General features: G+C 43.0%; 1 protein-coding gene across 2 annotated transcripts in view; it reads right to left on the bottom strand.

Moving 5' to 3' along the window:
• The window catches only part of EDC3 (enhancer of mRNA decapping 3), a 57,814-nt gene extending 45,748 nt beyond the window's left edge, over positions 1–12,066 (bottom strand). Inside the window, exons 1-2 of one of the 2 annotated variants that reach the window (XM_059371835.1) lie at positions 11,946–12,066; positions 612–736 (exon numbers count right to left, since the gene is read on the bottom strand). In XM_059371835.1, coding sequence (XP_059227818.1) covers positions 612–680 — 69 coding nt within the window. In that variant the 5' untranslated portion in view covers positions 681–736; positions 11,946–12,066. The remainder of the gene's footprint in view (positions 1–611; positions 737–11,945) is intronic. The other variant, XM_059371836.1, reaches the window with a different exon arrangement.
• Between the last annotated feature and the right edge of the window lie 1,450 nt (positions 12,067–13,516).

Raw genomic sequence — 13,516 nt, 5'->3', positions numbered from 1 at the left:
CAAAATAAACCCTGAACTGACTCTGACAAAGTGCAAAAGTAACTCAACAAAGATGACACAGCTTTTACAAATGGTGTTGGAGCAAATGGATATTCATCAGTAAAAATAAACTTTGACTTAAGTGTCATAATTTACACATTTACCAAAAATGATTATAGACTTAAATGTAGTATGTCAACCAATAAAACTTTTACAGAAAACATAAGAGAAACCTTCAAGATCTAGGGTGAGGCAAAAGATTCTTAAGATACCAAAAGCATAATCAATAAAAACACAAACTGGTACACTGGAATTCTTGTAAACTAAAAACTTTTTTGTTCTGTAAAAACCCTGGTAGGAAGATAAAAACAAAAACTACAGGCTGAGAAAAAATATTTGCAAACCACATATCTGAAAAAGACAAAGAATATCTAGTATAAAGAACTCTCAAAACCCAGTAGTTAAAAAAACCCAAACAATCCAATTTTTAAAAAGGTCAAAAAACACAAGAAGACATTTCAACCTAGAAAACAAACAGACACCAAGCAAGCACATGAAAAAATGTTCAACATCATTAACCATTAGGGAAAGGCAAATTAAAACTCCTCCCGTGAAGATCACTACACACGCACCAGAATAGCTAAAATAAACAGTGACACCACCAAGTCCTGGAAACAAAGCGGAAAAACTGGATTCCTCATACATTGCTGATGAGACTATAAAATGATGTGGCCATTTTGGTAAACAATTCAGCCATCTATAAACAAAACAAAACAAAACAAAAATCATGAACGTGCAACCATTACATGACTAAGCAACGGCACTACTGGTCATTTATCCCAGGGAAAGGAAGTCAAGTTCACAAAAATAGCCCCAAACTAGAAACCCAGATGACCTTCAGAGGGTGAATGGTTAAACAAACTGGTACCTCCATACCATGGAAAAAAAGTTAAAAAGTTGCATTCCGCAGGATTCAATCTATGTTAACATTCTTAAAACTACAAACTACAGACATGGAGATGAGTGGTTCCCAGGGTTTAGGAAGGGTGTGAGGCAGGAGGGAAATGAGGATGGCTATGAAAGGGACAACACCAGGGATCCTTATAGTAATGGGAATATTCTGTATCTGGACCACATCAATGTCAGCATCTTAGTAGTGACACTGTATTACAGTTTTTGAAGATGTTATCAATGAGAAAAACTAGGATGGGTATATGGAATCTTTCTGTATTATTCCTTACAAGTGCATACAAATCTAAAAGTATCTCAAATAAAAAGTTTAACCAAAAAAATCCATGCCAGGTGCCTGGGTGGCTTGGTAGCTAAGCGTCGCCTTTGGCTCAGGTTACGACCCCAGGGTGCTGGGACTGAGCACTGCACTGGACTCCCTGCTTAGCGGGAAGCCTACTTCTTCTCCCTCTCTCACTCCCCCTGCTTGTGTTCCCTCTCTCACTGTGTCTCTGTCAAATAAATAAATAAATAAAATTTATGTCTTCTACCCACGTTAACAAAATAAATGAGGAAATCATGTATAAAATCAATAAATGCGGAAACAATCAATAAATGCCTGGCTGGCTCGGTCAGTAGAGCATGCAACTCTCAATCTCAGGGTTTTGAGTTCAAGCCCCACATTAGGTGCGGAGATTACTTAAAAATAAAATCTTAAATTAATAAATAAATAAATAGGGGCGCCTGAGTGGCTCAGTCGGTTAAGCATCTGCCTTGTCCAGGTCATGATCCCAGGGTCCTGGGATAGAGCCCCGCATCAGGCTCCCTGCTCAGTGAGGAGTATGCTTCTCCCTCTCCCTCTGCTACTCCCTCTGCAGCTCCCTCTTCTTATGCTCTCTCACTCTCCATCTCGCTCAAATAAAATCTAAAAACAAAAAACAAGAAACAAAAAACGGGCTCCTGGGTGGCTCAGTAGGTTGGAGCCTCTGCCTTCGGCTCAGGTCACAGTCTCAGGGTCCTGGGATAGAGCCCCACATCAGGCTCTCTGCTTGGCGGGAGGAAGGGAACTTCCTCTCTCTCTGCCTGCCTCTCTGCCTGCTTGTGATCTCAGCCTGTCAAGTGAATAAATAAAATCTTAAAAAAAAAAAATGTTTCTTTTAAAAACACACACACACACACAATGCAGAAAGATAATCTGACAAAATTCAACATCCACTTGTGATACCAAAAAGGGGAGGGTAGTGGCATCTACAAAACAATTCCAGCTAACATCATATTAATGGTGAAATAATTACTTCTTTACTCCACAAGACTAAGACAAGGCAAGGATGTCCACTTTCACCATTTCCACTTCTATTCAACACTGTACTGTATGTTCTACCCAGTGCAATGTTGCCTTTGACCCAGGTCATGATCCCGAGCAGGAAGTCCTATGCAACATTCAAACCCAGGACCCAGAGACCATGACAGAAGCTGAAGGCAGAAAGCCAACCAACTGAGCCATGGAGATGCCCTGAAAATGAAATTTTAAAATATCATTTATAATAGTATTTAAAAACATCAAGTACTTAGGAATAAATCTAAAGGCAACTTACTACTGGGAAAATATGATTGCACATGATATATCCAATAAAGGTTTAATATCCAAAATTTATAAAGAACTTACACAACAAATACAAATAATCTGATTCAAGATGGCCAAAGGGCCTGAACAGACATTTTTCCAAAGAAGACACAGATGGCCAACACATGAGACATCACTAATCAAAATACAGGGAAATACAAATCAAAACTACAATCAGGGGGTACCTGGGTGACTCAGTTGGTTAAGCAACTGCTGGCGTCCTAGCATGGAGTCTCCCTGCTCAGCAGGGAGTCTGCTTATCCCTCTGCCCCTCTCCAATGCTCATGTGCACACACATTTGTTCTTTTCACACGCACACATGTGCACATGCAAAAATAAAATATTAAAAGATAAAAAAATAAATACTATACAATCCAATAACTCCACTACAAGATACTTACCCAAAGAAATGAAAACATTAACTTGAAAAGATATATGCAGGGCACCTGAGTGTCTCAGTCAGTTAAGCATCTGTCTGGGGCGCAAGTCATAGTCCCAAGGTCCTAGAATCAAGCCCCACATCAGGATCCCTGCTCAGTAGGAAGCATACTTCTCCCTCTGACCCCCTGCTCATGCTCTCTCTCCAAATACATAAATAAAATCTTAAAAAAAAAAAGGGGGGGGGGCGGTACCTGGGTGGCTCAGTTGTTAAGCATCTGCCTTCTGCTCAGGTCATGATCCCAGGGTTCTGGGATCCAGCCCCACTACAGGCTCCCTGTTCATTAGGAAGCCTGCTTCTCCCTCTCCCCCTGCTTGTCTTCCCTTTCTCATTGTCTGCCAAATAAATAAATAAAATACTTAAAAAAAAGGAAAGACACATGCACCCCTATATTCGTTGCAGCATTATTTACAATACCAAGAAATGGAAATGAACTGGGCGCCTGGGTGGCTCAGTGGGTTAAGCCGCTGCCTTCGGCTCAGGTCATAATCTCAGGGTCCTGGGATTGAGTTCTCCATTGGGCTCTCTGCTCAGTGGGGAGCCTGCTTCCTCCTCTCTCTCTCTGCCTGCCTCTCTGCCTACTTGTGATCTCTCTCTGTCAAATAAATAAATAAAATCTTAAAAAAAAAATGGAAATGAACCTAAGTGCACACTGAGAGATGAAGATAGAAGATGCAATGTACACCACAAACCCTGGAATATTATTCAGCCGTCAAAATGCATATGTACTTGCCATTTGTGACAAGAGGCTATTCTGCTAAATGAAGTAAGTCTGATAAAGACAAGTATTATAGGACTTCACTTGCATGTAGAATCTTAAAAAACGAAACAAATAACAAACAGAAAAAGGATCAGAGAACTGGTGGCTGCCAGAGGAGCAGGAGTTGGGATAGGCAAAATAAGTGAAGGTGATTAAGAGGTACAAAATTCCACTTAAAAAGTAAGTAACGGATGAAAAGTATAGCACAGGAAATATAGTCAATAATATTGTAACAATGGGGACGCCTGAGTGGCTCAGTAGTTAAGTGTCTGCCTTTGGCTCAGGTCAGGGTCCCAGGGTTCTGGGATTGAGCCCCACATCAGGATCCCTGCTCAACAGGGGCCTACTTCTCCCTCTTTCTGTCAAATAAATAAAATCTTAAAGCAAGGATAATCATAGTAATATTGTAACAATGTACAGTGACAGATGGTACATATACTTATCATGGTGTGCATAGTGTGATGTACAGAATTATCAAATCATGGTGCTGTACACCTGAAACAAATATAAAATTGTATGTCAACTAGAATTTAAAAAGACACTGATGTTGGGTGCCTGGGTGGCTCAGTGGGTTGTGCCTCTGCCTTCGGCTCAGATCATGGTCTTGGGGTACTGGAATCGAGTCCCACATCGGGCTCTCTGCTGAGCAGGGAGCCTGCTTCCCCCTCTCTCTCTCTGGCTGCCTCTCTGCCTACTTGTGATCTCTGTCTGTCAAATAAGTAAATAAAATCTTTAAAAAAAGACACTGATGTTGTACATCCAGGTTTATACTGTTAATAATTGAGCAGACTTTTTAATAGTTTCAACATGTGGATTGCCAGTTCTACAATAGAAACTTTTAAAAAAGTATCTACTCAGGGCACCTGGGTGGCTGAGTGGGTTAAAGCCTCAGCCTTCGGCTCAGGCTCAGGTCATGATCCCAGGGTCCTAGGACCAGCCCTGCATTGGGCACTCTGCTCAGCGGGGAGCCTGCTTACCTTCCTCTCTCTGCCTAATTGTGATCTCTGTCAAATAAATAAATAAAATCTGTAAAAAAAAAAAAAAAAAAAAAAAAAAGTACTCAACCTGTAACAAACTTCCCTCTATGTAAAATACAACATTAATGCATTATTCAAAACTCATCAAAAAGGTTTATTCTATAAAGAAAATTCCTCTATTAGGTGCCTGGGTGGTTCAGTGGGTTAAAGCTTCGGCCTTCAGCTCAGGTCATGATCCCAGGGTCCTGGGATGGAGCCCCTCATTGGGCTCTCTGCTCAGCAGGGAGCCTGCTTCCTCCCCTCTCTCTGCCTGCTTCTTTGCCTACTTGTGATCTCTCTCTGTCAAATAAATAAACAAAATCTAAAAAAAAAAAAGAAGAAAGAAAGAAAGAAAGAAAATTCCTCTATTAACTGAAAACCATGAATCTAAAACAAGTGTCACCATCTGGGTTCCTAATCAGATGAACACACTAAGGAAAGAGCCTTCATTAATTATAGGGCTAACACCTTTATGTTAAAAGAAGAGCGACAGCTGAAGCAGGAGATTTAGGAGCCACAAGGAGACCAGCCTTTGATGCCTTTCACATTCTACCTTTCCATCAAGGTATACTATAAAGTCTACATATTATAAGCGTATAGATGAATGAATTACTGCATACTAATTCACCCATATAACTACCACCTAAATCAAGAGACAATTTTTTTAAAAAGATTTTATTTATTTGGGGGTGCCTGGATGGCTCAGCCGTTAAGCTTTTTCCTTAGGTTCAGGTCATGATCCCCCGGTCCTGGGATCAAGTCCCACATTCAGCTCCCTGCTCAGCGGGAAGCCTACTCCTCCCTCTCCCCCCTACTTGTGTTCCCTCTCTTGCTGTGTCTCTCTCCACCAAATAAATTAAATCCTTAAAAAAAAAAAAAAGATTTTATTTATTTATTTGACAGAGAGAGAGAAACAACGAGAGGAGGAACACTAGCAGGGGGAGTGGAGAAGGAGAAGCGACTCCCCACTAAGCAGGGAACCTGATGCGGGGCTCGATCCCAGTTTTTGAACTTCACATAAATGGGATCATAAAGGTTTTCTTTTTAAATGTTTGGCTTAGGGGCACCTGGATGGCTCAGTGGGTTAAAGCCTCTCGGCTCAGGTCACGATCCCAGGGTCCTGGGATCGAGCCCTACATTGGGCTCTCTGCTCAACAGGGAGCCTGTGTCTGCCTTTCTCTGTCTACCTGCCTCTCAGCCTACTTGTGATCTCTGTCAAATAAATAAATAAAATCTTTTAATAAATAAAGAAATAAAATGTTTGGCTTCTTTTGCTCAATATTTACCTGTGAAATTCATCCTTGTTGTTGCATGTAGCAAGCAATAGTTCATTCTTTCTCATGGCTACATAGTATTCTGTAACTAAACTTCAATGTATAAACCCATCCTACTGTTGTTGGTTTTTTTTTTTTTTTTAACATTTTATTTGTTTGAGAGAGAGATCACAAGTAGGCAGAGAGGGAGGCGGCAGGGGGCTGCGGGGAGCAGGCTCCCTGCTGACCCAATGCAGGCCTCAAACCCAGGACACTGAGATCATGACCCAAGCCAAAGGCAGAGGCTTAACCCACTGAGCCACCCAGGCGCCCCTCATCCTACTGCTGATAGACAGTTGGGTTATTTCCAGTTTGGGGGGCTATCAAGAATAAAGAGTTAAGGGGCGCCTGGGTGGCTCAGTGGGTTAAGCCGCTGCCTTCGGCTCAGGTCATGATCTCAGGGTGCTGGGATCAAGTCCCGCATTGGGCTCTCTGCTCAGCAGGGATCCTGCTTCCCTTCCTCTCTCTCTGTCTGCCTCTCCATCTACTTGTGATTTCTCTCTGTCAAATAAATAAATAAAATCTTAAAAAAAAAAAAAAAAGAATAAAGAGTTAAACATTTCTGTATTTGTCTTTGTGGGGAACAAACGTACCCATTATTCTGGCCATATTACACAGGAAGTCATAGAGTATTATGGACTATTTGCTCAAATGCTAAACTACCACTTTTTCCACATTAAGGATGTGTTCTGAGAACAGAGATGATATATATTATATCATATATATTATAGAATATATTCTATTATTAAATTTTATTTCAAATGTCTCCTTTTAGTGGAAATATTGACTGGATAAGGGACTTGAGTTAAGGCCCTAGAAAATCATAGTATGAGGGCCACTTCCATTCTCACCCAAACAAAACAACAAAAATGCAACTACAAAAACAAATTCTCTGCATCTTGGAAATGAAGTTCCAATCTTCAACTGAAACACACACATCTTTAGGGGTACACGAAGATATGCAAGCAAGGGAATCAATTTCCATACTCTTTTATAAACCTAAACAGCCCACACAATTGGATTATCAATAAAATATTTTTAACCTTAAATTTATTACTCCTAAAGTAGTATGTTTTCAGACATGAGTCTGAAAACTACAGCCATAAATTTATTACTCCTAAAGTAATATGTTTTCAGACATGAGTCTGAAAACTACAGACCGTGGGCCAAACAGGCCCCACTACCAATTAAGGTGAATCAGAACACCGCCACACTTGGAGTGCCTCAATGGCTCAGTCGGTAGAGCCTTGGACTCCTGGACTCCCTTTTGGCTGGGGTTGTGAGCTAGCGTGGAGTCCACCTGAGATTCTCTCTCCCTCTCCCACTCCTGCACTCTCACACTCTCTAAAATAAATGAATCTTTAAAAAAAAAAAAAAAAGAAAGAAAGAAAAGAAAAGAAAAAGGAAAACTATGAAACAGACAAATCCCCAGAATAATACAAATTACCAAAAATGACTCAAGAATAGAAAATCTGGATGGACCTGTATCAAGCAGAGAAACTCAATTAGCGGGGTGCCTGGTTGGGTCAGTGGGTAGAGCATATGACTCTCGATCTCGAGGTCCTGAGCTCGAGACCCATGCTGGGTGTAGGGGTTATAACAAACGAACTTAAAAAAGAAGCGGGGGGTACCTGGGTGGCTCAGTCAGTTAAGAGTCTGTCTGCAGCTCAGGTCATGACCCCAGGGGCCTGGGATCGAGCCCCGCATTGGGCTCCCCGCTCAGCAGGGAGCCTCTGCCTGCTGCTCCCCCTGCTTGTTCTCTCTGCCAAATAAATAAAATCTTAAAAAAAAAAAAAAAAAAAGTGGGTTGCCTGGGTAGCTCATTTAAGCCTCTGGCTCTTGATTTCAGCTCAAGTCATGATCTCAGAGTCAAGGGATGGGGCCCTTCCAGCTCTCTGCTCAGTGAGGAGTCAGCTTGATATTCTCTCTCCCTCTCCCTTGGCCCCTTCCCCTATGCATCTACTTTCTCTCTCTCAGATTAATCAATTAATTTTTTTTTTTTTTTTAAATGGGGCTCCTGAATGGCTCAGTTGGTTGAGCATCTACCTTCGGCTCAGATCGTGATCCCACGGTCCTAGGATTGAGCCCCACATCAGGCCCCCTGCTCCACAAGGAGCCTGCTTCTCTCTCTCCCTCTGCCTGCTGCTCCCCCTGCTTGTGTTCCCTGTCTGTCAAATAAATAAATAAAATCTTTTTTAAAAAGGGCACCTGGGTGACTCAGCTGGTTAAGCGGCTGCCTTCACCTCAGGGGTCACGATTCCAGGGTTCTGGGATGAAGCCCTGCATTGGGCACCCTGCTCAGCAGAGAGCCTGCTTTTCTCTCTTGCTCTGCTTGCCACTCTGCTTACTTGTGCTATCAAATAAATAAATAAAATCTTAAAAAAAAAAAAAAAAAAGCTCAGGCCCTGAAGAGTCCACTGATAAATTCTACCAAACGTATAGAAAAATAAAAAATGCTACACAAACTCTTTCAGGAAACAAAAGAGAAAGTAACATTTCACCACTGTTATGAAGGTACTATCACTCTGATACTGAAGCTAAAGACATCATAAGAGGGGCGCCTGGGTGGCTCAGTGGATTGGGCCGCTGCCTTCGGCTCAGGTCGTGATCTCAGGGTCCTGGGATCGAGTCCCGCATCGGGCTCTCTGCTCGGCAGGGAGCCTGCTTCCCTCTCTCTCTCTCTCTGGCTGCCTCTCTATCTACTTGTGATTTCTCTCTGTCAAATAAATAAATCTTTAAAAAAAAAAAAAAAATAAAGACATCATAAGAAAACCTCAAGATCCCTCATGAGCACAGACATGAAAATCCTTAACAAAATTTTAGCAAACTAAATTCAGCAACATATAAAAAATATATACACCATGACTAAGTGGGGTTCATTCCAGGAACAGAAGATTGGTTTAATATCCAAAACTCAAGTAAATACACCATTTATACATATCTTAGAAGAGTTTTTTTTTTAATATAGAAAAGGTTATTTGGGGGTGCCTGGGTGGCTCAGAGAGTTAAAGCCTCTGCCTTTGGCTCAGGTCATGATCCCAGGGTCCTGGGACCAAACCCCACTATCGGGCTCTCTGCTCAACAGGGAGCTTGCTTCCTCCTCTCTCCCTCTCTGCCTGCCTCTCTGCCTACTTGTGATCTCTGTCAAATAAATAAATAAAATCTTAAAAAAAAAAGTTATTTGTACATTTTTAAAACATCAAGGGGCTCCTGGCTGACTCAGTCAGTAGAGCATGTGGCTCTTGATCTGGAGGTTGTGAGTTCAAGACCCACACTGGGTATGGAGCTACTTTAAAAAATAAAATAAAAATATCAAATTGTGTATTTAGATAACTTTGTATTTTTTATTTTTTTATCTAGAGACTTTATTTTTCACTTGACAGAGGTAAAGAGGGCACAAGCACAAGCAGGGGGAGGAGAAGAGGGAAAGGGAGAAGCAGGCTTCCCACTAAGCTGGGAGCCCAACACGGGACTCCATCCCAGGACCCTGGGATCACGACCTGAGTCGAAGAAGGCAGAAAAAGGCAGACGCTTAACCAACTGAGCCACCAAGGCACCCTTTGTATTTATTTTTTAAAAGCCAATATTTACACATCAAAAATTACATCCTAAACTACTAAAACTACTTAAATTCATGATGAAAAATTTCAAATGCCAACTTAATGTGTAAGAGATACATAGATTTTCTAATGTTCTGAACACTAAAAAATGTTTTAAGACCCGAGTAACAAGGGAAAAAGAATCATTCATCCCAAAGCAACTCCATCCTATCTTCACACACACACAAAAATTATTTTTGAAAATTTGACGAATTCCAAATCCTTTTAACTTCTACCCCCAAGTTAATTTATTTTTGTAGAGTACCCAGACATACACCTAATACTCCAGGACGGAGTCAACCAGTGCTAGGGTCAACCTTCCTTTCTTCTAGATTCTACATTCGCCTAATGTTATCTACTACTGTAGGGCACGTCAGCTCTAACCATGTGACTGATTTAGAAGACTGAGACTCTACTCGAGCCCCTAAGTCACATCTCTACCTTCATTAACTGGTATAACTGCATTTTTTGGACCCAACTGAAATTTTTCACACGTATATGACCCTTCCATTTCATTAAACTGCACTGGACAAATCTTGAGATTAACCAGATGATATCTTCTCTCTTCACTTCATAAAGGCAACAAATCTAATAAGCACACTTTCCAGATAAAGCTTTAAATACATACTGTATATAAAGAAAGTGATGCAGCCTCAACTCACCAGAATCCCAACTGTAAGTTGTATCCATAAATCAAACCCCTCCAGACACTGATGCTCAAAACTCAACTCACCAGAATCCCAACTCTAAGTTGTATCCATAAATCAAACCCCTCCAGACACTGATGCTCAAAACCAGGATTCCATCTAATTTTACCCCACTCTAGCAACTTCCCCTATCTCATCTACCAAGTCCTCATAAAAGACTTACCAAATGCCTTGCTAAAATTCTGACAATCACTACACTCCTTTAAGATACCAATTTGAATGTCCTGTCCTGTTGTTCTGACGGAACTTATAACTCTAGTACCCTTGCTCCTCTGCCTATAAAGGACAGGAAAAAGACACATTTCCCACTTTGCGTTAATTACAGCATCTCAGGAATTACAAATATCTTAAACATTTTCTAGTCTATTGTTTTTCAAACTAGGGGTCTTTAGCGGTCAGACATATAGTCAATTTAGTGAGTTGCCATCAACTTTTTTTCTTTTAATGAAACAGAAAGTGTCAAAGGGGATCATACGCAGAAAGGGTAAACTTTTGGGCTCTGTGTGTGTGTACTCTGCGTATGCTTGGAGCACATTAAGTCATAATGTAAATGTATCTAACCGTGGGTCCCAGTCAAAAAAAGTTTAATCACACTTTGCTAGTCCCACAGCCCTACCCCCACAAGGAAGCTCCACCAAAGAAATTCTTAGTAATCAAAAAAAGTTATGTTTGTAACCATCTTCATTTCATACAGAGAAACCAACAGGAATTTTGAACTCGGTACACCTAATCTGCCATCATTTAAAAAAAAAAAAGCCTAGAATCCACCTGAGGTTTCCAGTTGAAATACTAACCTGCTCAGAGACAGTCATTTATGTTCTGAATTGGTAGAAACACCTCTATTTGACAGGAGACTGAAATCTGTTTAAACTGGCTAGGGAAGAGAACAAAAATCATTCTGATTTCTCATCAGTAACCATAGGAGAGTTGTTAAGGACTCCTCCTAGCTCTGGAATTGGGAGAGTCACTGAAAACTGGCCAAGCAGGCGAGGGCTACGCCTTGCACACCACAACACTTGAACCGCTCAACAAGCCAACTACTGAGAAATTCAATCAACAGCACACAAAGAACACTTGAAGAAGCTCAGACATAAACTACAGCTGAAATAATCAAGAAGCTGCGCCCTGGCAGGTATCCTTAACTTCTCAACCACCTTCCCTTTCAGACCCCAGTTCACCTCCGTCCTCAGGCTATCGGTCACGGCTGGGGCACCCGAGGTTTTCCATGCCACCCTATTCCATTGTGCAAAAGGACACTGAGGCAGGGAGCAAACAGTGGGCGAACTGCAGCGGCCATCAACGAGGCGAAACCAAGAGCCTAGGCCGCTCATGCCTCACAATTCATACGATTCCCGGTTCATTTAGAACTGCTGCCCTCAGTCTCCCACCTCAAACCATACCCCCTGACGCAAACCCTAGGACCCGGTCCCCAGCTCGCGCCGGCCTTGATAAAAAACTCTACAAGGCCTGGAACCCCGAAGCCTAAAAGCAAACCCGCCTAGCAACCCCGGAAGCCCCCTCCCGCAAGCACCCACAGCCCAGTCGCCGCCTCGCTCCCACCTCCACGCCGTCTGGCCGCCGCCTCCTCTGCACACCTCGCCAAGTCCACCCCGAAACAGGAGAAGACCCGGAGGGTCTTCTCCACAACCCACCCCCACAGCGGCGGCCGGAAGCGCCCCGCGTCTCCACGCCACCGTCGTGAGGTCACTTCCGGCGCGACGCCTTGGCAACTACAGGGCGAGCGGTTGGGGGGCGGAGCGCCCGGGAAATTTGAGAGGTTGGGAGACCGTGGCGAGGGCAGGCGCTGCGGCCTTCCTAAACTGCGCATGGGCGTCCATTCTGTGAGCCCCGCCTACTGTTGTCGCGTAGAGGTTTGGTTGGAGCTGGGGTCCTGCCCCACTCTCCGGCTCAGAGACCTGGGGGATGAAAAGTTCCCGCTTTCCCTCTACACCCCTTGGGCTTATCCCCAAAGAAGAGCGGAGGACTTTAGAGAGGAGAGAGTGGATGGTGACGTGGACCCCATCCTTGATCAGTTGCCGATGTGGGACGTAATAAGTCCAGCAGCCCATCGGGCTCTTTGCTCACCCGGGAGCCTGCATTTCCTCTCCCTCTGCCTGCCACTCTGCCTACTTGAGCTCGGTCTCTCTCAAATAAAATCTTTTAAAAAATAAAATTGCAACAGAGATAACACAAGCTTATCTGACCTTCAATTCTTGGTTAAATGAAAGTTTCACATTTAATGCTGATAACTCTAAAAGACAGGGCTACCTTAATTAAACCAAAAACTTAAATTAGTTTAAATACCGAACTCTGTTCCACCTGAATTCGCTTTTAAAAGTCGTAAGTTTGGGCGCCTGGGTGGCTCAGTGGGTTAAGCCGCTGCCTTCGGCTCAGGTCATGATCTCAGGGTCCTGGGATCGAGTCCCGCATGGGGCTCCCTGCTCAGCAGGGAGCCTGCTTTTCTCTCTCTCTCTCTCTCTGCCTCTCCATCTACTTGTGATCGCTGTCAAAAAAATGAAATCTTAAAAAAAAAAAGTCGTGAGTTTGCTCCCCATTGTTAATTTTTACCTGAGACACTGGTGGAGAAATTGAAGTGCGCTGTGTTAAATCCAGAGTATGCTCTCTGCTCCTGGGAGGAGGAGGAGCCAAAGGTGGTAAAGACACTGAGGACGGTCTAGAAGCCACTTAGGCAGGCTGCACCCAAGGCGGTGCAGAAACACGAAGGGAAAAGGGAGACTGAAGAGGCAAAGTATGGCCAGAGGCAGAGAAAGGGTTCCCAGTTCTAGAGGCGATCAGCTCAAGAGAGGAGCAGATGCCATATTTTCCTGCCAAAAAGAAGGAATAGGCAGTCCACATCTGGCTGGGGAACACAGAATTATTCCAAAACAAAGGGAATTTTGACAGCTGCTTGAGAATATTCCTTTAAAAAAAAGATTTTATTTATTAATTAGAGAGAGGGAGAGCACAAACGGGGAGCAGCAGAGGTAGAGGGAGAAGCAGGCTCCCTGATAGGCAGAGAGCCTGACATGGGGCTCAGTCCCAGGACCTTGGGATCATGACCTGAGCCAAAGGCAGAGGCTTAACTGACTGAGCCACCCAGGTGCCCCAGGAATATTCCTTAAAGCCCATAT

The sequence above is a fragment of the Mustela nigripes genome, chromosome 13 (genome assembly GCF_022355385.1).
Source record: "Mustela nigripes isolate SB6536 chromosome 13, MUSNIG.SB6536, whole genome shotgun sequence".
NCBI classification, from domain to species: Eukaryota; Metazoa; Chordata; class Mammalia; order Carnivora; family Mustelidae; genus Mustela; species Mustela nigripes.
The sequence above is the reverse complement of the archived record's forward strand: the minus strand, read 5'-3'. Positions and strand labels throughout refer to the sequence as shown.